This window comes from Pelophylax lessonae (genome assembly GCF_965119305.1).
Source record: "Pelophylax lessonae genome assembly, chromosome: 4".
In the NCBI taxonomy this organism is placed as follows: domain Eukaryota; kingdom Metazoa; phylum Chordata; class Amphibia; order Anura; family Ranidae; genus Pelophylax; species Pelophylax lessonae.
In genome coordinates, this window is record NC_138771.1 from 428,876,139 (window position 1) to 428,903,591 (window position 27,453).

A 27,453-nucleotide genomic window follows, 5' to 3' on the forward strand; every position below is an offset into this window, starting at 1 on the left:
AACAGACTATAGCAGAAAAAAAAAAAAAAAAAAAAGGATTGCAGCAGAAGGAACTTGAGGTCAATAAAGTCAGATGAAAAGTCAACATCCTCATCCTATCCCCCATTATATACCTAGCAAAAAAATATATAAATATATTTTTTTATTTTTGGTTTGACCACAGCAATGTTTTAACTGCTGACCAGGAGGGGAGGGAGTAGGGAAGCATTCCTTCTACTTCATTTGTAAGAAAGCAATTCTCGAGTATCATGGAGCAAAGCATGACACAACAAGGTGATAGATCTTTTTTCCAAAAATGGTTAGGTTGTTTTGTAATGAAGAAAAATCTCTCAATTGTCCAACGCCTTCAATACAATTCAAAGAATACACATGTAGAGCTCTAGCTTCCAGCCTTTTAAGTATTTTGGGCAGAAAGGAAAGGGAAAAAATACTTGGTAACAAACTACTACAAACTAAAAACAGGCCAGCATCATTGAAACATTCTTACAAATGAAAAAAATGTATTGTAAGAGGTATGAGCTTGGCCATATTCTATTTAACTTGTGTCGCCTGCGACAATTAAGTGTGGTTTGGGGCATGTACGACTTTCTTAGGTTATGATAACAACTGTTTCTGCTGTAAGCTCTAGCAGAACAAGTGCCAATCTTTCCCCTTTTATGTTTATATATATATATATATATATATATATATATATATATATATATATATATATATATATATATATATATATATATATAAAAAAAAATACTACTACTTCAGTGTTCTGATCATGCCACACTCAGGTTACGGTCAGGTCCAGGTGGTTGGAGATGTGCTGACTTCCATCATTCTTTGCAAAATGTGTCCGACACAAAAAACATGTATGGCCAACCATAGCTATCTAGTGTAACTAGAATTTCATTGAACGTTGTCTAAAATATCACATCCTTTATTGTACATAAAGTAAACGGAGGAGGCGCTATCCCATGACAATGAAAGTAGAAGAGAACAAATATGGCCCCGATTGTTAGACTTTGGAAGAAGTTTGCTTATTTCATTCATGTCTAGCAGAATATACATCACGGAAGTTAGAACCAGCGTTTTGTGCAGAATGGATGAGCATTTTTGGAAGTGAAAGTAAACATCAATTCTTTTTTCAGATCAGCCAGTGTACCTAATGATTGCAGCAAACTGGGTTATCACAATGATACCATCATAAATAAAAATAGTCATTACAGTGATATCAACATTCTTTCCTTTAGAGGTAAGCAAAAAAAGATTAAGGCAGTACTGTATTTACATCAGTTCATACTTTGGTTACAGATACTAATTCTATGACTGTACACTTGTAGGTCTTCTTGACCACTTCGGGTTTACCTTGCCGATTTAACTGCAATCATGCCCACCACACTGTACCATATAACAAGATGACATTAACAACCTCTGCCACAAAAATTATTTTACACTAAAAAAAAAAAACATTTGAGTAATGACCACTGATTAGTAGTACCCTTCCTCCAATAAATGGCCAACAACCAATCAGACATTTATATAAAATTTCAAATCCCCTTGTTAACAAGTTTTAAAAGGGTCTTTGGTGGCAAATGTCTTCTCCAAAGATCCTGGAAGATCTCCTATGCTCAGAATTGTAAAGTGCATTACACACTGCCTGGTTAATTTGCCCGAGTGAGCATATCCTGGCTGTCTTCATGAACTATATCCATTTCAACTAAATCATCCTCGGTTGTGTTCTTCTTCTTCTTCTTAGCACCTACTGACACGAGTGCATCATCTTTTGTCAGTTCAGATGCTAGCAACGAGGTAACGGCACAGCCAGCTTTCCGGTTCGCTGCAAATGAAAAGAGAAAAACAGTATTAGATAAAATTATTTTGTAAAAGACAAACGATTTAAAATCATGATGTTTATGTGTCTATTATGAACTATGGCTCAAGAATCTGTAATTAATGTGGTGAATGTAACTGTAATTTACTTATTTTGTGTAACTCCAGACAAATGAATATGTGGGCTTGCAAGCAAAGTACAGAGATTTTCATATATAGTTACAATACAGGAGGTTGAAAAACAACTAGAAAAGACCAGAGAGTTAAATGTTTATAAAATACTAGATACCATATCATGGTGTTATTCAACTGTGGTGCCCAGTCTGATTGCGAACCTGTGTTATCTCCTGTGGATAGAGAGGTGTGAGAGAACACAGCCCGCACCTCCTCCCGTCTCTCAATTTCTCCATGCTGCTATCTGTACTATTACCAGCAAAACAGAAAGCTGTGCGGACCCCACCCACCTGCAGCCTATCAACTGATTAGGTAATCAGTTGTTAAGGACATATCAGGTGGGTAAGACCATATTATAATAATAAAAGGAATTAAATTTGGCTAAGCTCAAATGTTTTAGTTAAAAGAAAAGGGAAAACTACATTAATTTAAGAATACGGTACAGGGAATGTGCTAAAAACCCCCATAAATCAAATGGTATAAAAGATTTAGGTGCTGATGAAAATAAATCAAATCCTATTCAAATTAAAAAATACAGGCCATGTACAATATAAATGAGCAAAAACTGAGTTTAAAAACCTGATTTAACTCAACCACTAGAGGAAAGAACAACATATGCAGTATATGGCAACTCACTGGACTATATTAAATTGTCACAATTTATTATCAAGAATAATTAGAATAACAAATCCATATATTAAAAGTTGGTGATGGAATGTACACATTTGTGCACTCTGGAACATGATTGGTGTGTGAGGGTGGTGCTATCCATGTTCACACATATCTTTTAGCTGATTCATTATTGCTGTGGCTATAAGCTTATATTCCTACGAAGCTGACATGACTGTACACAATCCGTGAATATTAATCCTCCTCTGGACCACATCATACTTTTATTAACAAACTGAGAATTTGCTTATCATTTCACCATATATCTTGGATCTGCCTTGGAACTTCAACTGTGTGGCTTGACAGAAATGCTGTCTTTGGCTGGGAACTATGAACGGTTACTAACATGTGACCAGAATTTAACCCCCATCTACCATTAGGATCACAAGCCCTTACCATATATGAGAGAATATAGCTACAGTATTTTGCATAAAATAGGGGAAATGTTTTTTTGTTATGAGAGAGTGGTGTGATTTTAGCTGTGTTTTTTTGTGTCTGATACCAATTTTAATATATGGATTTGTATATTCTAATTATGCTTGATAATCAAAGTGACAATGTAATATAGTCCAGTGAGTTGCCATATATATGTTGTCCTTTCCTCTGGTGGTGGAGTTAAATCAGGTTTTTAAACTCAGTTTTTGCTTAATGGTCCGTACCGATGTAGTCCCACTGATTTTACAAATTTATTATTAAGTATATATGTTGGCAATGGGAAGAACCTGGAGTGTCTAGTTTAGTGTGTATTACAATATAAATTAGAAATTATAACTTGTCTGATTTAAGAAGAGGTGTAGTTACACCTAAGAAAACTCTAGAGTCCCTTGTTTAGATCATAAAATATAGTATTATGCAATTAGGTTTAGTCATTATAGGCCACTGTCTTAGATATTCTCAAGGACACATTAACGCTATCCATTGCATTAATGCTCTAAACATCTTTGTTCAGTTAAACACCTGACAGGGACGCCCTCTTAAATATCAGTTTTATTTGAATCATTTGGTGGACAAGCTCCTTTGCTTTCTTGAGGGTGGTACATCATTTAAAAAAAAAAAAAAAAAACCCTTTCTTTCGCCAAATGTTTTTTTACTGTGCATTTTTATGTAGGCAGTTATACCATACTAGTTTTTCTGTATATTCATTATCTCAGGTTTTAATTTTTTACATTTCTGTAAACTTATTTTTGAGATGGCCCATTAATGTTTAGTTTAGGCCTCATTCTCAGTCATGTGAGTGGATCTACCAATCTACTGTACAGTCCAAACATTTAGGAATCTAAAGTATTTACTGATCAAATTGGAATAGAAAATCCAATGCGTTTCAGGGGCCAAAAATACTTCCTCCTTCATCAGGGCTCAGGAGATTTGCTTAAATGGACTCAGATGAGCTAACATCAGAATAATCTTTAGCTTTTGTTCTGGAACAGTTTCAGACCAGGTTATACCAGTGTTAAGCTGCCTTCTGCAAATGTTCCCATCGGAATGCGTTATATACAGATTGCTAAAGACAGCCATTAGAAATCAGGCAGTCCAAAAAAAAAAAGAAAAAAAGAAATAGGGTCATACTTAACTAAAATGCTACATAATTTACAGTGGGTACGGAAAGTATTCAGACCCCCTTAAATTTTTCACTCTTTGTTATATTGCAGCCATTTGCTAAAATCATTTAGGTTCATTCTTCTTCCTCATGAATGTACATATAGCACCCCCATACTGACAGAAAAACACAGAATTGTTGACATTGTTGCAGATTTATTAAAAAAGAAAAACTGAAATATCACATGGTCCTAAGTATTCAGACCCTTTGCTCAGTATTTAGTAGAAGCCCCCTTTTGATCTAATACAGCCAGGAGTCTTTTTGGGAAAGATGCAACAAGTCTTTCACACCTGGATTTGGGGATCCTCTGCCATTCCTCCTTGCAGATCCTCTCCAGTTCTGTCAGGTTGGATGGTAAACGTTGGTGGACAGCCATTTTTAGGTCTCTCCAGAGATGCTCAATTGGGTTTAAGTCAGGGCTCTGGCTGGGCCATTCAAGAACAGTCACGGAGTTGTTGTGAAGCCGCTCCTTCGTTATTTTAGCTGTGTGCTTAGGGTCATTGTCTTGTTGGAAGGTAAACCTTCGGCCCAGTCTGAGGTCCAGAGCACCCTGGAGAAGGTTTTTGTCCAGGATATCCCTGTACTTGGCCGCATTCATCTTTCCCTCGATTGCAACCAGTTGTCCTGTCCCTGCAGCTGAAAAACACCCCCACAGCATGATGCTGCCACCACCATGCTTCACTGTTGGGACTGTATTGGACAGGTGATGAGCAGTGCCTGGTTTTCTCCACACATACCGCTTAGAATTAAGGCCAAAAAGTTCTATTTTGGTCTCATCAGACCAGAGAATCTTATTTCTCACCATCTTGGAGTCCTTCAGGTGTTTTTTAGCAAACTCCATGCGGGCTTTCATGTGTCTTACACTGAGGAGAGGCTTCCGTCGGGCCACTCTGCCATAAAGCCCCGACTGGTGGAGGGATGCAGTGATGGTTGACTTTCTACAACTTTCTCCCATCTCCTGACTGCATCTCTGGAGCTCAGCCACAGTGATCTTTGGGTTCTTCTTTACCTCTCTCACCAAGGCTCTTCTCCCCTGATAGCTCAGTTTGGCCGGACGGCCAGCTCTAGGAAGGGTTCTGGTCGTCCCAAACGTCTTCCATTTGAGGATTATGGAGGCCACTGTGCTCTTAGGAACCTTAAGTGCAGCAGAAATCTTTTTGTAACCTTGGCCAGATCTGTGCCTTGCCACAATTCTGTCCCTGAGCTCTTCAGGCAGTTCCTTTGACCTCATGATTCTCATTTGCTCTGACATGCATCGTGATCTGGAAGGTCTTATATAGACAGGTGTGTGGCTTTCCTAATCAAGTCCAATCAGTATAATCAAACACAGCTGGACTCAAATGAAGGTGTAGAACCATCTCAAGGATGATCAGAAGAAATGGAAAGCACCTGAGTTAAATATATGAGTGTCACAGCAAAGGGTCTGAATACTTAGGACCATGTGATATTTCAGTTTTTCTTTTTTAATAAATCTGCAACAATGTCAACAATTCTGTGTTTTTCTGTCAGTATGGGGTGCTATGTGTACATTCATGAGGAAGAAGAATGAACTTAAATGATTTTAGCAAATGGCTGCAATATAACAAAGAGTGAAAAATGTAAGGGGGGTCTGAATACTTTCCGTACCCACTGTAAGTGCAATGTCTGGATAGATTCTTCACTATCCTGAAAATAGTATAGGCCAAATGAGTCAAGGAACAGCCACTTCCATCTCATCCCTGAATACCTAGTGCATTCTTTTACAATTTAAAGCTCACTTTTCCCTCATAGGTGTTAAAAGAAATTCTATTTTCTTAAAGCACAAATCTTGGCACACTAAACTTACCCTGGTTAAAGCAGTTATACATTCTGTTGCCAAAAAGCAATCCCCGATTATGATGGCTTTATTTTAGATTTAGCAAAACTGTTAATTTACAGCTTTGGCCCTCTTGGATCCCTCAAAGACCCCAGCGTTATATCTCCCTCTCCTAGGGGCAATTCGCAAAACATGCAGCCCTAGGCTTCATTTTGTGAATGGCTAATGGAGAGGAAGGCAGAGAAAAAAAAACTGTGGCCCTGGGGTTTTTGAGGCCTGGAAGCACTTACTGTACACATTCAAGCTGGTCATAACTACAGAGGGAGTTGTACGAATCCCTCACAACAGCCTGCAGCTTTCTGACTTTTGTTTGCATCCTGCGCCTACTAGAGGGAGCTCTTCATTGATAGGAGAATACAGAACACTGCAGTAACAGAAGTTATTAGGTTGTGGGGGAAAACACGAGGAATGCACTGATGCCTGCAAATAAAGGACTGAGTCCCATTTACTTTTTTCTAGGTCCAGGTGATCTGCACTAAAAATACAGTTACAGTAGTGTAATTAGGTGGTTTTGACAAATACTAAACCACTAAAACAGAACATGTTTACGCTCTCCTCAAAATAGAATATTTAGAATGTTGTAAAATAGTGATGATAGGACTCCTTTAACAAATACTGCTCTGGCCTTATCCAGCTACTTCAATATTTAGTAGCTGAGAAAGAATAATTTTGTTTTAAGCCAAACTACAATACTACAAAAAAACATGGAAGTTATGTTAAATTTTTAGAAAAGTGAAGAATAATTTGGTTTTTACACATATTGTCCAGTAGAAAGAACAAACCAACTGAAAATTTAATAGGTGCATATGATCATGCAAAATTCATGCAAAATATAAAACATGCAAGGTCACACAGCACAAAGAAATTGCAACCCAGCCAGACTAAGCAGTACAGCTCTTAAATAAAAAAAAATATCGCAAACAAACTTAACAGTGAACTAAAGCATCCCAGATACCCTGAGTTGGACATTCTTTTTAGAAGGGGCTGATATAGTACCATTATTATATAATGCCTCAGAATAACACCATATGATGGGCATTCATATTTATTTTAATAATGAAATGATACACTGCATTTATAATATACTATCTTAACATTGCATACCAAAATGGCACCAGTCACTCAGAAAACTGGTTATGTTCTGGTGGAAGAAATTTTGCAAAAAGAAAAAATGTACTTCTATTGTGTGTAAATAACATTTGCCTTTTCTTTTCCTTTCAATTCCACTGCCTAAAACTCGTGCAGTGGTATTTACAATATGAAGTCAGTAGAGAAAATGTGCAACTACATATTACAAGCAGAATGATGAAGCCGTTGAATTCAGTACACTGTGACTATTCAGTCAATGGATTTCTATAAGAAAATAAAATTGTTCTACAGATTGCTTAACATTTCTAAATACATTTTTTGTACACATATGTTGCTTTTATCCTTTTCAGGCCCCCATTCTTCCCCTAGCATTTGTGTTGTTATACACTTTATACCTAATAGGTAGGTACCCATGATGACCTGAATTATATATGTATTGCGACTTTTTTAAATCTTTTCCAAAAAGTCTACCAATAGGCTGTCAAGCTTAAGTCATAAATGTGGATTAGGCACAGGGCTAGGAAGGTGGTTTATTAATTGATAGACAACTATATTTTGGGTAGGTTAACAATATTATATATATATATATATATATATATAAAAACTGGTGGAAGAGGCCATCATGAAATTCTTTTGTAAATGCATCATGGCAGGCATTAAAATGAACCCAATTTTACTATAAATATTTCTAAGGCAACAACAGTGCTAAATAAATAGGAATGTTGGGCCTGTAAACACCAGTGATGGTTTCTAAATCTATCTATAGGCCCCTGTACCTGAAGCCTTTACTTCTGACCACGCCAAGATTAGGCCACAGCCCTAACATAAAACCTATTTCAGTGCCTCTTCTGCCATTAGCTTAACCCTTATGGACATAACTTGGGTGTCATCATATGCTGTATATTTTATATATGCTGTATTAATTTATGTATATTATATTTATTATTCCCAATTCTGACAGGTCATTTGTGAATTGCATTTGTTATAGCTACAGCCAACATTTATTTGAAAAATCTGTGCTATATTCTGTGATGGGCAGTTATATGATGTAGATCCTGGAATATTAATGGAATATTAATGGAGAAGTATGGCTAAAGCTTTTTTGTCTATACAGTAAAACCTTGGATTGCGAGCATAATTCGTTCTGAAAACATGCTTGTAATCCAAAGCACTCTTATATCAAAGCGAATTTCCCCATAAGAAATAATGGAAACTCAGATGATTCGTTCCACAAGTCCTTCAGTTTATAGTCTATATACAAAGATTATAGCAATGTGATAGGTTGTGTAACTATAAAATGTCCATCCACAATATGCAGCCTTCCCAAGGGGATTAGAAGCAAAATCTAGCAGAGCTACAGAATATAAGAGAGAAGAGAGGCGCCTCTAAGTGTAGCAATATGGTTACATTTAATGAAGGTTCAACATTTAGCAACTCACCTGGTTGATGATTAAAACAGGCACACCTAAGTATGCAGGCATCCGGGGTAAAGCTGCCCACATAGACCGTCTTCTGAACCACCGACTCTCACCACTGTCAGTCTGCAATCCTGACCGGGAAGAATAGCCTGCAGTAGAGCGATCTGAAAGTGAGGCTTTGAATCACTCGTGGAGTGCAGCGGGGAAGGCATGATGAAGATGGCTGTGCAGAGGATGGTCTATGTGGACAGCTTTACCCCAGATGCCTGCATTCTTAGATGTGCCTGTTTTAATCATCAACCATGTGAGATGCTAAATATTGAACCTTCATTAAATGTAACCATATTGCTACACTTTAGAGGCTCCTCTCTTCTTTTTTTTATACATGGCGCTACTTGTATATCAAGACATCGCTTGTATATCAAGTCAAAATTTATTTAAAAAATGTGCTTGTCTTGCAAAGCGCTCTCAAACCAAGTTACTCTCAAACCAAGGTTTTACTGTACCTCTATGGATCACAGCAGTGCAGTTCATTCTGCACTCCTGTGACCCATTTTCAGCCAACAACATGTTAAAGCCCGCTATAGGCTGATGTTACTAATGTTGGGACCGGCACCTGGCTCGGCCTTTCAGCGATCCGCTGAGAGCCTGAGCTAGCCTTCCCACCCTCTCCACAGCTCAGTGCTCCAGTGAGCTGCTGACTGACAGTTACAGCTCTCTGCTCGGAGTGGAGGAGGAGTGATCAGCTGTATCTGATCACTCAATTCTCACTGCAGAGACATCAGGGGACTGATGCAGCATCCGATCCACGCTGCATCCACCTAGGTGAGTATAATTGTTTGTAATTTTAAAAACCAGAACTTTTTTTTTTAAATACCAATACCTGGATGGCATCACTGAATTTTTTCACAACTGGTTTCGTCTCTTTGGTTTCATTGAAAGCCTTTTGAAAACTTTTTATATGAATTTAAATTTTTTTTATATTCGATTGTAATTGTAATGGATAAAACATGTTGACACCTCAAATATCCCCCATTTGATAAATGTGTTTAGTGTCTAATTGGTAGGATATTATGTCCTGTCTACCAGAGGGACCTACTGTAAGTGTATCCTATATAGAGAACTATGCCAGCAAAAGTTCCCAAGCTATTCAAGAATATTTTTGCCCCTTTTTGAGAGCCTTATAATTTTTCTACCATCCTGATAAAACTATTGTTTATGAATCATTAACAACCAAACAAAATTGTAATTTATTTAACTACAAAAGATCGAGTAAGTTGTATAAAAATGAAATCCTTTTAAAATCACAGAAGTTTAATCTAGAGGGATCAATTTAATTCCAAAGATGTTAATTTTGTCACTCCAGAAATATGTGTATAAGATAACAGTAATGTTTCTATCCATAACATAATATAATGTGAATTAAAATTTTCAGAGCTAATCGGATATGGATTAATTTACATTTGTTTAACTGATGATCTTTTTCAAACAAATGTTAGTAAAATAAACTAACATTTTAAAATATAAGTGCAGGATTCAATAAATTAGTGTTTAGATGTGTAGTATCATTAACAAAAATCGAAATCTTTAACTGTAATCTATTGGCTTGAGAGATGCTACTGGTACATTTCACAAATTGTAAAAAATACTTGGTGGCCAGTAACCATTTTAAAGTGTGAAATGTAAATTAAAACAGCAAATGGCAATACCCATTACATTACTTTTTGTGACCTATATAGAAAAAGCAGATGGCAGTCTACATGTGGTCGGTTTCTTAAAATTTGAATTCCTTGACCCACTAGGATACTCTTACCCAATGACAAAAGGATGGCCTTGTATTTGGTGAATTTTTTTTTTTTTTTTTTTCTAAGACCAGCAAACATCTCTCAATCCATAGTTTCATGGACTCGGCTCTGCCACGCTCAAGCTTTGCAAACTATGTTAGCTATAAAATTGTTAACATGATAAAAATCAGGTAAAAAATAATCTGAAATGAAAATGGGGTCTTGTGTTTAGCAATAACAAAAAAGGACAAGTTGTTATTAGCACAAACACATCACACAAATGCACCCAGCGTTACCAGGTCTGGTGCCTGCTCCTCCTCCTCACTGAGGGACAGGAGAGAGTCTATTGAGAAGAAACAGAACATTAAGGAAAAAAAACCCTAGAATTCTGTGATCATCCATTTTTCAAAACTTACCTTTATTACTTCATGTCAATGCAATGAGGAGGAATGTAAACATTTTTTCTTGTATTTGGCATTGATAAAAACCAGTGAGGGCATCCTACCTTGAAAAGCAGCCAAAAACTTAAAAAAATAAATAAATAGGAAATATGGGAGGGTGATTTTGCTTGGGTAGAAGGTCAGAGGTCACCCCAAGTATGTCAACGGCAGGCCTTTCAAATGCATGCTCTTAAACGGTCTCCCATCTTCTGAGTGTTCAATAAGTAAAGGCAGGTAGTTGACAAGCAGCAATTGCCAGACTTGAGGTGAACTCTAACCCCTTGGCATTACAACTAAAGTTTGTGTCTGACAAATTAATTGGACTAACTAAGGGCAGTTTATACAGTGCCTTAAAAAAGTAGTCATACCCCTTGAAATTTCCCACATTTTGTTACAACTAAAAATGTAAATATATTTTATTGGGATTTTATGTAATAGACCAACACAATGTGGCACATAACTGTGAAGTGGAAGGAAAACGTTAATGGTTTTCTAAATGTTTTACAAATAAATATCTGAATAGTCTGCAAAGTATTTGCATTTAGCCCCCTTTACCCTAACTAAAATCTAGTGGAACCAATTCCCGTTAGAAGTTACATAATTAGTAAATAGAGTCCTGTGTGTAATTTAATCTCCGTATAAATACAGCTGTTCTGTGAAGTCCTCAGAGGTTTGTTAGAGAATCTTAGTGAACAAACAGCATCATGAAGGCCAAGGAACACACCAGACAGTCAGGGACAAAGTTGTGGAGAAGTTTAAAGGAGCATTAGGTTTTTAAAAAATATCCAAAGCTTTGAACATCTCACAGAGCACTGTTCAATCCATCATCCTAAAACGCAAAGAGTATGGCACAACCGCAATCCTACCAAGACATGGCTGTCCACCTAAACGGACAGGCAATATAAGAAAAGCATTAATCAGAGAAGCAGCCTCTAAGAGGTCCATGGTAACTCTGGAGGAGCTGCAGAGATCCACAGCTCAGGGGGAAGAATCTGTCCACAGGACAACTATTAGTCATGCACGCCACAAATCTGGCCTTTATGGAAGAGTGGCAAGTAGTTAAAGAAAGCCATAAGAAGTCCTGTTTGCAGTTTGTGAGAAGCTGTGTGGAACATATGAAACGTGTAAATAGGTGCTCAGATGAGACCAAAATTGAAAATTTTGGCCTAAAAACAAAACGCTATGTATGGTGGAAAACTAGCACTGCACATCACCCTGAACACACCTTAACCACCGTAAAACATGGTGGTGGCAGCATCATGTTGTGGGGATGCTTTTCTTCAGCAGGAACTGGGAAGCTGTTCAGAGTTGATGGGAAGATGGATGGAGCCAAATACAGAACAATCTTAGAAGAAAACCTGTTAGAGTCTGCAAAAGACTTGAAACCGGGGTGGAGGTTCACCTTCCAGCAGGACAACTACCTAAACACACAGCCAGTGCTAAAATGGAATGGTTTAAATTAAAGCATATTCATGTGTTAGAATAGCCTAGTCAAAGTCCAAACCTAAATCCAATTGAGAATCAGGGGAAAGACTTGAAAATTGTTGTTCACAGACACTCTCCATCCAATCTGACAGAGCTTGAGCTTTTGTGCAAAGACAATGGGCAAAATGTTCACCCTCTAGATGTGCAAAGCTGGTAGACACATTCCCAAAAAGACTTGCAGCTGTAAATGCAGCAAAAGGTGGTTCTACAGAATTTTGACTTGGGGGGCTGAATACAAATGCACGCCACACTTTTCAGATATTTATTTGTGAAAACTATTTAACATTTGCCTTCCACTTCACAATTATATGCCACTTTTGTGTTGGTCCATCACATAAAATCCCCCAAAAATACATTTATTTTTTTTGGTTACAACATGGGAACATGTGGAAAATTTAAAGGGGTATAAATACATTTCCAAGGTACTGTAAATCTCTCATAAGCAAGCCTGCATGGACACAATAAAAGACTAGATACAGAGATTTCTGCAGAAGTCATGACAAGTTCTTTGAAAAGCAGGCAACTCTAGCTCAGGACTGCTTTGGAAGCTAGGAATTCCCCACTTGTTCACTTTTTTTTTTTTTAACAAACTAGAAACAGCTCAATTTTTTAAATCCTTTTTATTATCTGTTTTCATGCACAGGGGCTAAAACATAAAAAATAGAGGAAAGAAACAGATTAACCCATGGCAGCCAATCAGATGACTTCCTAAACCATCCCAGAAAAACAAAAGCTTTACATGAACCAATGCTATACCCATTTATAGCAGACAAACAGGTTTACTTAACGGTCACCCTCTCCAGCTGCACATACTCACCTGCTCTTTGCTTAAGGATAGCTAAAGATACATCTGGCTACCAGGAGAATGTGACCGATTCTCCCATGTAGTATCCAAGCACTGTCACATGGGGATAAGAGAGTCATGGGAGAGAGGCTTCTTGACTTTGACGGAAGGCACGTATATGCAGCAGTAGTGGGCAGCAGTTAGGTGAACATGCTACTTTGCTCTGTATTGAGTAAGTTCTGCTTCAAATAGCATTTTTGTTACACAGAAAAAAATACTTGCTGTTGCTTATCTTTAGCATATAAAAAGTAATTGCAATAATGAGTTAAAATTGTGGCTGTCACACAGGAAGCTAAAACTGCAGAAACTTTAGGACTGCTAACATTCCTTCCCATAATCCCTAGCTGCTGCAATCATACAACAGGTCTGGTTTTGTACCAAGGACACCTTAAGTCTTATTTCACCCTAGGCCAAACACACAAGTAAACCCTTAACTGCCATCTGCGGATCTGAACAGCAGTCGTTGTTTATGCTGCAATAAAAAAGTGTTAGATAAAAGAATCATGCATACAAATAATTTCAATAACCCTCTATGAATTTTTTTTTTTATATTATAGGCTAATGAGAAACCTTCCGTAAACACATTTAAGTTTGAAGAGAAGAATAATACACTCCATGCCATGCCATGCCAAATAGAGAACATATTGGCCTTATTTACAAAAATATAAATACCTTTTCATAGTAACATTCTATTTCTGGAAATGCAGTGTATTTAGCTAAAACCAACAAGGATGTGTCAAGTGGGTGCATAGCCGTACACTGAAGTGAACATTCCTCAAGACACATTATTATGGTCCAGACATATCTGTGGTAAACTTATATAAACATGGATTATATTCACACTTAAACACTTTAAATTTGGGTTTATACTAAAGTTCAACAACAAAGTTGACTCCGATAACTTTTTTGGCTGGTAGCGAGGGAAGATATACATACATTCATGAGATAGAAGCAAATCTATATATTAATAGGAAAAGTAATGTGGTTAACTGTAAGAATCTGCAGCTGCTTCACAAACATGCAGCAAAGCCATCTAAAGGACAGTTCTGAGGCCTTACTGCACTTCATTCCTTTAATTTGTTGAAATCATTGTACAGCAGCTTGTTCTTCTCCAACAGTTCAAAACTATATTGGCATTTTAAACTGCTTCTGACTAAATATGTCCTGGAGAACTAGTAAAGTGAATCTGTAAGCTACCTTAGGGCAATTACAGATACGTATGGTTTAGTGCACTGCTTGGAACTGTATTGGACAACTTCACTAAATGTGAAGTGGTGCCATTATATCGGTCATATCAGAAGTACATTTACAATATTATATAAAGAAGAGTAAAACAAATAATTTAAATTTTGAACTTCTTGTTACACCAGGTAATATTTATTTATTATTAAGGTGCCAGGTATCCAGCCCTTTTTGTCTCCTTTCATTGGCATCTCCAACTCTATAACAGATAGCCCACAAAGTGCAGACAATTATTCCAAATAATGTGCCCACATTCAATTTAATATTGTTCTGAAATATAAATCTAGACGATAGAAAACTAAATCTGTATTCGTTTAAAAAACAGTGGAGATTCTGCATGTGAAAGCACTGTTAGTGAATGTCACTTGGTCCTCATGTCACCGGTGGGGTTGCCAACAGCCCTCAAATCCAACATACACAATATACGTATGTGACCATTGTTATGAGCAGAACACAGCAGTGATTAACACTGCATCATTCTACAAGGACGATGTTGTCTGAATAAAAGGCCATTGTATCAATGACCGTGACCTAAAGAAACACTTCCTGACTTCACTCTGTGGCTGTGAGAACCAAATATGTTTGCTCATCAAAATACATTTGTCACTGATAAAGCTCTGGTTTAAACTAGGATATGCTGTATTCACACCGGGAGCACTGAGTCCTGGTAAGAACATGTAGCACACCTCAAATAGGTCAGTTTCAAAATATTTCTCTTGTTGGGAAAGCCATAGCATCACCTACTGCTGATTGTATGAAGAGAAAAATCAGGCCATAAGGTTGTTGAAGCTGAGCAAAGGCTACTCCTCCAAGTTCCAACAATAATGGGTATTTGAATCACATAAATTGTAAAACTATACCTCCCTGCTATTTGTTTCTGCAAAACATAAATTAGAGCCTTTGTCTTCTTAAACCAAACCACATTTATATGTATTTACAATTACTGATTACATTTCTACCTGACTAAGCAATATGACATTTTAATCAGTTAAAGTTTGTATGCAGGCATATATTTTTTAGTTTTAGATAGAATGGGGTATTGCAACCCCTGATGGGGTTTTATTGCTTATCTGGGGATTCGCTGGAGAGATTTCCTCACACTATTAAGTCTCGTATACACAGGCCTAACATCAGGCAGTATTGTTCGGTTCAACAGAAACCAGCTGACATTCAGTGTGTACAGCAGCAGGTCTGACTTCGGTTGAACGGGCATGACTGTAAAAGGTCTGCCAATCAGCATTTGAAGGCTGAGAGCGCTGACCGGTGTGTTTTGGTGGTCCGAACACAATGGCTTAGTGGGCACATCACTGTACTAACATCAGATTGTTAGTACAGCGGCTCCTCCCAAGTTCTTCAGTTTTTTTTCATTCAACCTGCTGGGTTGAAAAAAAAAAAAAGGCGGATAGTAGGATAGTATGTACTAGGTCAAGATGGCAACAAATTCACCATTTCACCAAATTCAAATTTATACTATTTCAAAAAAAAAAAATTGGTTTTGGCAGAACTATCTCTTCAGTTCACATACACATGCAAATACATGACTGCACTGCTTATTAACCCTACATGGGAGGGGGGTTCTCAGAACCGCAATTTATTGCACGGGACTTGTATTATGTAGCATCCATATGGTTGGACAATTCTACAATAGAGACCACTGTGTGTTTTCTCAGGTCTTTATTGATGGATATATTTTACATCAGTGATTTATGATCACACTGTTTACAGGATAATGTACTTCTTTTATATATATATATATATATATATATATATATATATATATATATATATATATTTTTTTTTTTTTTTTTGAATATCTATCTGCTTTTTACTTTATATCTGCAAGCAGCAGCTGCCAATATTGAACAGTTTTAAGATAAATTATAATTTGTACAGCACCACACCCTGATGTGACTCATGGCTGTACAATTGCTTAAATGAATGCTCTATCCTGTAAAAACTTGTTTGATTGTACCCATCACATTACATTAACTACTAAAGTGTACATTACTAATTCTCTCCACAAATTATCTCAGATCTAAAATAATGAAATCACTATTATTAAGGCTAGATCCAAATGGGTTAGGGAAATTTGACATTTTAAATGCAGATGCAGGTGGCACGGTTGTGCTTTAAGGAAACCTGCAGTGAAAAAAATTGTGGGCTGGCCAGCCTTACCTAAAAAGGTTAGTCACTGATACAGGACAACTATGCAGGTTACTCATTCTGACTTCACATCCGTTATACTTGTTCAGGCTCAAAGTACTGTTTGTGTTTCAGTGTGATAGTTGCTAGCATTGTAACCCATACAATTTAAAAATGTGTCAGTAATGGCAGCCCCTGAATAGCGGTCCTGTCTGGCTTACTTTACCAAAGGTCACATAATGCTTACTTAAGACAAAACTGTATTTGGCTGGAATCTTTTTTCAAAGATGCCCATTTGCACATACAGTATTACTTAAAGTCACACTGACCATGAATATCAATATTTTATAGGATACAATATACATTCAAAGTGCTTTACATCTGCCAAAAAGAGCTTCCACTAGAAGTGATTTTTTTTGTATCGTTGGAATGGTCTGTTATTTTCCCTTTAGAACTGAGATAGGTGGTTGTTTTTTATTTTGGATTTTAAAATCCTCCTACATGAATGCAGTACACCAATAGAGAGAAGCATATTATTTAAATCTTAACAACCTCCAACAAATTCACCATAAACCCTTGTGGGCTTTTCCACGATCTATGCAGCAGAAGTATACAAAGTGCATTATTATTATTAGGGGTTACCTTGCCGTGGACCTCTTTTTCTTCTAAATGCAGCACCGGACTGTAAGGCCTCCAGTAGACTGTCCATTACACCTGTTTCATCACCCTCTGTAACAAAAATGACATAAAAACAAACTTAGATAGGGTAAACTATTTAAGAATGCTACGTTAGATTAAAATAAATGGTTTGTACAAATTTTATAGGAGATGGAACCCCCTAATTACAATGCGATATGCCTTTCCCTGTCAATCCAGAGCATAAAACAACAAAAATGTGGCCACAGTATGCCAGAATACACAGTCTCTGATAAAGAGAGAATGAGATAAGGAGAATGATTGCTGGGGGTGCCTCTATTTTACTACAAGAAAATGGTTTTATTGTCTTCTAATAAAGCTTAGTTCACTGCAATTCCCAAGTCAAACGTGCACAATGTTGATTCTCCATGCAAGTCTTACTTGCACACAGTACTGAGGTTTGAACATCAGTAAATCTGGACAAAATTGATTTCGCTTATTTTGACCATATTTGTGTGTATATACATACACAAGTAAAATAATAAACTCTAGCTCTCAGAATCGAATTTTAACCTGAGGGATGAACAGAAAAAAATGATCCGATTTCCCTATCCACACATTCGGCCACATATTTTGAGGCATGCAAGGCATCCCTTAGACTGCTTATTTAGGGTAAAGTAGTGTGTTTAAATAGTTGATGGAGCAGATTATGAAGCTGTCACTATATTTACATGTTTGGGGCTCACTTTAAAGAAGAACTCCAGGCAAATTAGTTTTTTTTTTTTCCCCATTCAATAAAGCTGTGCCCGCACTGCATAGGCTAACTGCTTGTTTTTGTTTAGGGGATTTCAGAGCCAAGATATACTTAACTAATCCACCGATCCTCTGAGTGCAAGACCAGTCCCTTCCACTCCTGCCGCCCTCACGCTAGCAGTCTTGTGAATGGTCTGTTCCTGACCAAAATCACGCCCATAGACCAGCTCTGGACATGAAGATGGTAGGAACAGTCCACCGATGGACATGAGGGAGTGTGATTTTCCGTAAGATCGAAAAATCGATTAAGTACAGCCTTTTAGTGCGCCCCAAGACAAAATGGGCAGTTAACCCATACAGTGCGGGCACAGCCCCACTGCGAGGGAGAAAAAAAAATGTTTTCACGGAGTTCTGTTTTAACTATAAATTGCTTACTAAATGCAAAGTACTGTATATCTTGTTTTTCTTTTTTATCTAAATGGATTCTTAGTAAAAGCTGTGCAAATATATACACAAGTTAAAAAAAAAAAATTCAGAGTGACAGCACAAAATAAAATCTGCATTAGATTATGTAGAATAGCCTATATAGCACATTCCAAACAACAATCTAGCCAACACTCAATTTACCAAGCTATATTTGGATTCGTGCAACCTGCGTTTATCATAAAAATAAAATGTGGACGGGGGCGGGATGCCAAGATGTTCTACTTGCCTGGGGGGGAATCAGGGCTCGCATGAATACATGTGTATACACACACAGATCTCACGTGCCCCTATCAACAGAGCAGAAGGCTCTATGCACCAACACACATTTGGGTCAAGAGCGATCTCATCTTGTTTCTGTACTGCATGTAACAGGGACTAGAAATCATTGTGATGGTACACAGCAAAGCCGATCACACTCAGATAGAGCAGAACACTGATTCTCTGTAACATCCACTGCAGTAAACGCACAATTTGCAGACGGTTCCTGCCTCTGTCCTGTAATTTGTTAGAAAATAAAGCCATAAAGCTTCTCTCATTTCTCCCTCTGCTGGCCACAGTATAAAGGCTATTATCAGCACGTGTCTAAAATACACACACAGCTTTTTGTGAATCAGCTGCACAAAGAAAGAATCCCACGCTCTGGCATGGTGCCCAAAGCAGGGGGGAGGGGGTAGAGATAGCATGAGTTATGGGAATTTCTTCCTGACGTTTCATATTACGTGCCATGCCTTCACCGCACTGCAGACCTGTCCTCCCCTCCTGTCTGCATTGCACAAGCTTGGGGAGGAGAGAGAGGTGAAAGGGTACAGAGAAATCAAAAGCTGGATCCATGTGCCCTCTGCTGGATGAAAAGAATATAGCAGGGTATTGCCAAAATGAAGAATGGGTAGTAGAAATTACAACAGGGATACTTGTTCATTCATTGTAATAAGCAATCAGAAATCCCCGACAGAAGGGTGGCTTTTTTTTCTCTACAGCCTTATGACAGAAGTCTATGTTACAATGTATTACTGAGTGTTACATAAGACTGAAAAAGGGACAGATGTGCAGCACATGAAATTAATTAGGGGTCAGCAAGACGGGCACATGCTGATTATTTTCACTGATCCCTTAACACAGCAGCTGGATCAGATTTATAGTGATTTAGTACTGCTGATTCTTATGGGGAAAAAAATCTGTATAAACAAAATCTAGATGTAACTACTGTATTTGCTATGGTTTATTTACAATGCATCCGCTAACAGATTCCTACCAGGTATTGTGTGTGTATTATTAATACTGAGAAGATAGGGCTGCACAGCTTGCCGAGTCATTTGTTCAGGTCAGAAAAGCTGAATTACAAGTAAATAAATCTGCTCTGCCATAGCAAAAACAAGTGGGTGGGAAAGGAAAGGGGGATTCTAAACGGGAATTCCAAAGCCTACTCCCTCGTGTTGCTGAGATCAAACAGTTAACCCTGAATTAATCAGTGTCCTTGCCCCTCGGTCACTATAGCAACATGTGAAACCTGAATCTATAAATGCATATTAGAACATCTGTCACTGCTCCTCTGGCTGCAATAGAGCTGTCAATGCTGCCATCTGGTGGCAGAATGTGGGTGTAACCAGTGACCTAGATAATGGAGCTACTAGGCAAATATATCAAGCTGTTATTATTCATGAATCCTTAAAGGGAGGCATCACAAGTACATTTCTGGGACTCCATATTCATTTATATTTAATGATAAAGTACTTGACAATATCTGTTGCAAGCTAGCATATGCAGATAGGTATTTTATGATTTTTTTTTTTAATGTTCTGCAAAGCATTCATGTACATGAAAGACAACTGTGCCAGCTAATACAGCATGTCTGTTAAAAGTTTGTTTGTTTTTTGGTAAAAACTCTGTGTTGCATCTTTTGCCACAGTGTACTTTTCGACACATCTAAAATAGTTTTACAATTAGGTCTGCTGTAAGTCTGCTTACATTCACTTACTTTATTTTGAACATATAAATTAAGTTTCATTGAGGATTAACACAAGAATTAGAGTGCAGGTGGATATTCTTAATCCCTAATGCTTTCCAGATTAGAGCTCTGCAATGGACTCGGTTGTTAAAATGGCCATACATGGCTAAAATTTCAGCTGATACCGGTGTAATCGGCCAAATTGCAAGCCATAAGTGGCTCTGTCCGCATCACCTGGCTCAACAAAAATAAAATTTAAAATTGAAGAAGCTGGCTGGAAAAAGGAGGGCTGATTAGTGACTGCATCCTGCCCAATGCAGTCAATATTTGGGTATACAGGCAGCTGTGATTGTCTAAATGCAATAGTTCCTCCTGTTTTGAATTGTACTGTAACTGTATTGACTTCCCTAACATTGTAAAGCGCTGCGCAAACTGTTGGCGCTATATAAATCCTGTATAATAATAATAATAATACCAATAGTGTACATTCCTCCACATCTAAGCGTGTATGACTACCCTTAAAAAAGAACCCCTAAAATGCTATTCTGTCTAAGAATAAACATTTCTAAGGGGTCCCAAAGTGGTTGATCGGGTGACCAAATACCTAAAAAGTTGGTCATGCGATTTCTGCTGACGGACCACATCTGAACTTTGGATTTCTCCTTCACAAGAGAATATGTGACCAAATACTATGGGGAAAATCACTAGGCCTATTGCCTTAGCATCCTACGTATCCTTAATATGTCTTTGTAGCCTTGGACAGCAAATTTTACAAAATAGGTATTTAAGGGTTTCTTCTAGCATAGCCTAAAGGGTGGGCAGGATGCTGTCATATTTCAATTAGAACTGATTTAAATGCATGCTTTGCAAATTAGATCCTATGGTTCACTACACAAGGCTTCATTTTCCTATATATGAATAACTATGACAAGACCAAAGGCTTAAATAATATGTTACCCCAACATTTCATGTTCCATATTCCTATGTGCCTGAGGTCCCATGAACTTGTGTTAAAAAGTATCCTCTTCTCTTTCTATTGCTTCTTTTGTGTGAAATACTGGTGTTCTTGCCAGTCCCCCTGCTGTCCCATTTCAAACGGACCATTCTAGGCATGAGAGCTAATCCAGCCCAGCATGATCCCTTTACTGGCAATGCTTGGCACACAGCCTGCCTGTCCTTCAAAGGTCAGACCAGTGCTGACACCACCCCCCCCCCTCACACACACACAAAGCCATTTACAATGAAGATCAGTGCACTGCTGTTTTTCCACCCCTTTCTCTCTAATTTCTTTTTTTTTAAAAAGGTTGTTATATCCATAAAATTACACACACATACACTTGAAAGAATATAAAATACAGCATATGAGGAGTGCCACCTGTGTTGGATGTTGGTCCCTAGGACACGTTTTGCCTTTAATTTCTAATTAAAGTGAATGGGTTAGTTTACATGGTGAGGGCTTCACATATACTTTAAGCTGCCTACAGACATAAAATCACAATCTAAAAATATTTGGATTAGGAAACAATTTTATGTCTATACGACTCACCCAAGACTGTTCTCCTAGAAGGAAAATCTATTGGGCAAGTTAGAAAACCTGTTCCCTTTTACTCTGCCCCATGATAAGCAAAGCCTGCCAGAATCTCCCTTTAAATGACTATGCCTGAGCTGATAACTTCATGTAAGTGCCAGTGTTTGTTCCCACAGAATATGAAACAGAGATACAATATGTGACATAGGCAGCATAGCTGTTTAAGACTAAATATATGTATATATATATATATATATATATATATATATATATATATAAGTTTTCCCAGATCAGCCCACATAGGGTGTAACTTTAGGTGCAGTGGGAATAACTTCTTCCAGCCCTATAAAGTCCCAGGGACCAACATAGTTTGTACACCCCATAGGGTGCGTTTTATATTCCTTAAAGTGTATCTAAAGCCAAAGCCTTGTTTTTAAATATAATTTTTAGTTCTGGATACAGTGGGGGAAATGGTTTGAACCTCTGCTACATATTATTGCCACCTGTGTCCCCACTAGAGAGATTCACCCTATTTGTTCTAGCCGATCTTTGGCACCTGGACACATTTGATAGCTGGCACCAGAACATGAAATGAAGGAAAGTCCCTCAATGGGGATACTAGTTTCTGTGTCAGCCATCTAAAAGGCAATTTCCATTATTATATCAATTATGTTCACTACTCTTTTAAAATGTATATATATATATATATATATATATATATATATATATATATATATATATATATATATGTGTGTTTATATTTTTTTTTCTGTATTCTCAGATGTCTAAGTCACCAGCATTGTGAAAACAAAATATGGTTGATTGGAAAACCGTAAAATTACTTCTGAGAAACATAATGCCCTTTGTTTCCTAAATCAACACTCAAGACTGCCTATGCACATAGAATACGGTACCCAAACCCTAATCGGGGAAAGCAAACAATCTTTCCGTGTCACACTGGCCTGCAAAGAATGCTATGTGTATATCCCAGCAAGGACAAAGATATGAACTTCAGCACAAAGAAAGGAAATTGGATATTTCAATGATGTAAATACAGCTCTAAGGCTCGATACAAAAGGCTGAAAACAGCATCTGGCCTTCATCACAAGTTCACTCTACAGGAAATATCTGGATCGTGAATAACAAGTCACATTCTTCTGAGTCATGGAAATCTCTAATGTGTAAATATATGCATATTTTCACAGAGCTAGTGCAATTCTAAGATTATTAATAAGAAATTAACCTTCTGATATCTGCCAAAATGGTTTTGTTTTATAAAAGCTGTGCTAAATACATTATGTCCTCCAGCATAAGACACACTGTCCACATGGATTCCTAAACTGGCAAGATGCTTTTCTGTACTAGCTGTTCTGCATATGACATCTGGAAACGATGTGGCAATTTGTGCAAGCCTAGTTTTCTAAACCATATTCTTTAGTAGATAAAAACTGTATAAGATACGTGGCAGAACAAATAGCCTGGAATTAGGTGAAAAAAATTTTTGAGTGCACAAAAGCTTTTAAAGCAAGTCAGGGAAAAAAAAAAAAAAGCCAGAATAATTCCCTAGGAGCATAAAATAAGATACCCATTTACGCCTTTATAGACTTGAAAGATGGTTTCTATGCACTGTGTATCCCCCAAAACTGGGCACTCTTTTGGATTATCCTGAGCAAAACAATGTAAACATTGTAGTTTCTACATTTACTCTGTTTTTGTCTGTAATGGAGCTGGAGAAGAGTGCAGAAAAAAAGAAAGACATCTGTCCTGCATATCTGTTCGAAATAATGGCCCTTCGTGCCAGAAGATTTCTATGCTGCACTGCACCCAAGTAACCATTGGAGATCATTATTTCTTGAGGCAGGCAGTCTTAGATTACACATCTATATATGAGTTGCTGTATATTTTTTAGAAAGTAATGCAAGGGCCTGTCTACGCAGAACATTTAATTTACACCAAATCGGGTAGCACTTAAATAAAACAATTAAAATGTGTCTTGGCGGTGTGCAGGGCAAGCCAGACACTCTAGCTCTAACCATGTGACTTAATTGCATGGTCTGTATGTGACTTCTTGGATTGAATTTATAGGGAGCATTTTCTTTTGAGCTAGCTATGGGCCAGATTCAACTTGGTATTTGTTCAGTTATACTTACCCAGCTAGAAGGTTCAGTGCTGGTGCAAGTCTGTGTGTAGATGTCTATAGTCCTCTGGATACTTTCACGGTTGCAAAAAATAAGGATCTGCTGCATTAGCTTGCATATTACAAGAAGTGCTATTGGAGGGCTTAGTGGTGAGTGTATCTTTCATTTGCAAGGTGCGCAAATTTTAGAGAGGACATTGCACAATCAGATTGTATTATGGGGCCAGGTTTAGATTAATTAATGTTTAGTTTGAACGTGCAGGTGCCAGTACATGCCCATCTTGCATCAAATGGTAGCTTATTGGATAGCGGTCATCTAAGCTTTTACTGTGTGTGAATATGATTTTCCACAGAAATCAAGCAACTTTACCTGCATTCATGTCTATCAACTGTTCTCGTTTCTGCTGTTTCTCCAGTTTCTCCTTTTCTGCCTTCTCCTTGGCCAGTTTAGCTCGTCTAAGCTTCTCCTCAGCCTCACGCCTCTTCTGATTTTCTTTCAGTGCTTGCTGAAAATGGAAAATAAAATAAACAGTGCACTTTCTTAAACTGAAACCGCAGCCACTTTACATATTTTTTTTTTTAAGTACATATGTGAATCACCATAAAGTAAATCATCGTATTAATGAGTGTTAATGTTTTAAATAGATCTGTTTTATTTTCTTTGTTCTTTATACTACCCTCCCCCCATATTTTTTTACCTATTTTTGTGTACTGGAAATAACTGGTATCTAGTTTTGGCATTTATAGAAAATGTACATCTTATCTGAACTGAAATCTTTATTTTACTGTATTGTACTTTGTCTTGCCTTCCTTGTTGTACACCTATTTGCCTTCCTACTTGTGCATTTTGTTGAATCGCTGGAAAATATTAATAAAATTGCCATTCAAAAAATAAATAAATTAGTAGATCTGCACACTGCACAGCAATAAAGTATTTGACAGACAGGGGATCACATTTAGGTAGCACTATTTTCATATGTAAAGACATTTTGAATTCATTCATGAATACGTCGGTATATGTTAATTTATGTTTTTAAAACTTTGTTTCTGGGTTTAGTCCCCAATTGACTGTGCAAGGGGGAACATAAAAGCTTATTTCATATTCAGACTGTGCATTCTGTTTAGTAGTTCTGCATGATTGTGCCTCCATGCTCCTCTCTAAATGTACATCGGTGGACCAGAACTAACTGGATAAAAATCCCTAAATTTCTAAAAAGCAGTCCACAGACATGAGATTTTGTTTTCCTGATCCAGAACACAGAGTTTCACAAATTTGAGCAAAACACCACACCCAAGGTGCTTGATCTAGTCATTTAAAGAAGATTTTGTATACTGTAGGTTGAGGAAGAAGTCTACCAGGTATAAATTTTGAGCGAAGGTAGATTGGATGGATCCAACCACCTTTTATAAACAGAAGTCCAGGTTTGGTTGGATAATGTCCTATTAACCCTTAGTGTCTGTATGAACATTTAAAGGATATCTACACCCAGGAACAAATCTGTAATACTTTGCATCTTATCAGTTCTTAGATATGGTGGCTGCATTTGTTTTTTTTTTCTTTTTTTTTTTTTCAGGCCAAGTACAGAAAGATACATGTTCATATTGCCAGAATTCTAGTGTCCTTTTAACTTACTGTAATCAACTCTCACAGCTGGCTTCTGTGAACACAACCACATCCCTCTATGTAACATAGATGAGAAGTGCAGAAGGTGTTTTAGTCCAAATTGGGAGAGCAGCATAGTGTGACAATACCGCTCCTTCATAGGAACAATACAGTAAATGAGCAGTGTCACCTTAGGACAAAAACTGCGTTATTGGCAAGATCACCAACGCAGCCACTGCATGGCAAGCTACCATGTAAAAAAAAAATGTTTAAGTGCATCTAAACCCAAAAACAAACCAAAGGCAATGAGAGTCACAGGAACTCAAATTTCCTGGGACTAACAAAGCTCCCAGAGGTTAATACTGAGGGTTTGGCTGCTGTCACTGAGGTGTTTATCTCCCTGAAAGTGGCCCATGAGTCTCAAATACCATAGTAGCCTGGATTGATGGATGGTGCCTGGGAACCAGCTGAAGCCTGAATGTTCCATCTGGCCATTGATTGTAATCATGCGGATTTAGACCGCTCTATAATTTGAGGGTTTACTATTTCCGGTAAGCAGGCTTGCCTCTTCACAGTGGTGTCAAGTGTGTATGCAGATCTATCTCACAGAAGCTGGTCTGAGGATTCTACTCTATCAACATTGATTTTATATTTGGACATTAGTGCGGTCAAGTTGGAACAGGAAGGGGCCATCCCCAAACTGTTCCAACAAAGTAAGGCACATGAAAAAGTCCAAAATGTCTTGGTATGCTGACACCATAAGAGTTCCCTTCACTGAAACTAAGGGGCCAAGCCCAACCCCTGAAAAACAACCCCACACCATAACCCCCCTCAACAAAATAATTTGGACCAGTGCACAAAGTTAGGTCCAAAAAAACATGGATGAGTGAGTTTGGGGTGGAGTAACTTGACTGGCCTGACCTCGACCCAATTAAACACCTTTGGTATGAATTAGACAAGAAGGCCTGGCTTGCAGTCTCCTCTCTAACATCAGTGCCTGACCTCACAAATGCGCTTCTGGAAGAATGGTCAAACATTTCCATACACACACTGCTAAATCTTGTGGACAGCCTTCCCAGAAGAGTTGAAGCTGTTATAGCTGCATAGGGTGGGCCAACTCAATACTACACCCTAGAGTGGGCGGGGATGCCATTAAATTTTATGTGCGTGTAAAGGCAGGTGTCCCAATACTTTTGACAATATAGTGTACAATATGCAGAGTTCTTACGCTTCATACATAACAGTATGTCACAAATACATGCAAGAAATTCTACTGACAATTCTGCTTCTAAAAACATTGCTTCACAGATCAGATTGAAGTATTCAAGCTTACCATGAACATGTTACGGAAGTTGTGCAGATCAAGGAAAAACTCCTCTATGGAGACTTTCTTGGGGTTAAAAACAAAGTACTGTCCTAATTCAGCAAACAATGACACCATATTTTCATGCATCATGCACAGTTTTGTGTACTGTTCTTGCGCTTCTTTCACAAATATGTGCAATACATTTGTCAAGGATAATTAGACCATTGTAGTGGATGTTTTTTATGTAAACACTGAAAAGCATAGAATATTGTCATTGATAAGATAACATTAGAAATGTGCTGGAATAATAAAGAACAAAAAATGTCCATTTAAAGTACTTTCTTAGTTCATTCAACTAGTGTAAATCGCTGCTAAATCTCTCTAAAGCAAGCAGACACAGTTGGTCTAGCCACTGACCTGCACTATGCATCATCAATGGAGAGGTTTGTGCGCAAAAATTTGTTTAAAAAATATGTTACTCCTCTAGCTGTGTATGTCT

At 37.7% G+C, this 27,453-nt stretch overlaps 1 protein-coding gene across 1 annotated transcript in view; it reads right to left on the reverse strand.

Annotated features, from left to right (window-relative positions):
* Positions 1 to 1,258: 1,258 nt before the first annotated feature.
* DIAPH1 (diaphanous related formin 1) overlaps positions 1,259 to 27,453 on the reverse strand; it is a 533,606-nt gene continuing 507,411 nt past the window's right edge. Inside the window, exons 24-27 of the mRNA XM_082252909.1 lie at positions 26,982 to 27,146; positions 24,416 to 24,551; positions 17,203 to 17,289; positions 1,259 to 1,828 (exon numbers count right to left, since the gene is read on the reverse strand). Coding sequence (XP_082109035.1) covers positions 1,653 to 1,828; positions 17,203 to 17,289; positions 24,416 to 24,551; positions 26,982 to 27,146 — 564 coding nt within the window. The 3' untranslated portion in view covers positions 1,259 to 1,652. The remainder of the gene's footprint in view (positions 1,829 to 17,202; positions 17,290 to 24,415; positions 24,552 to 26,981; positions 27,147 to 27,453) is intronic.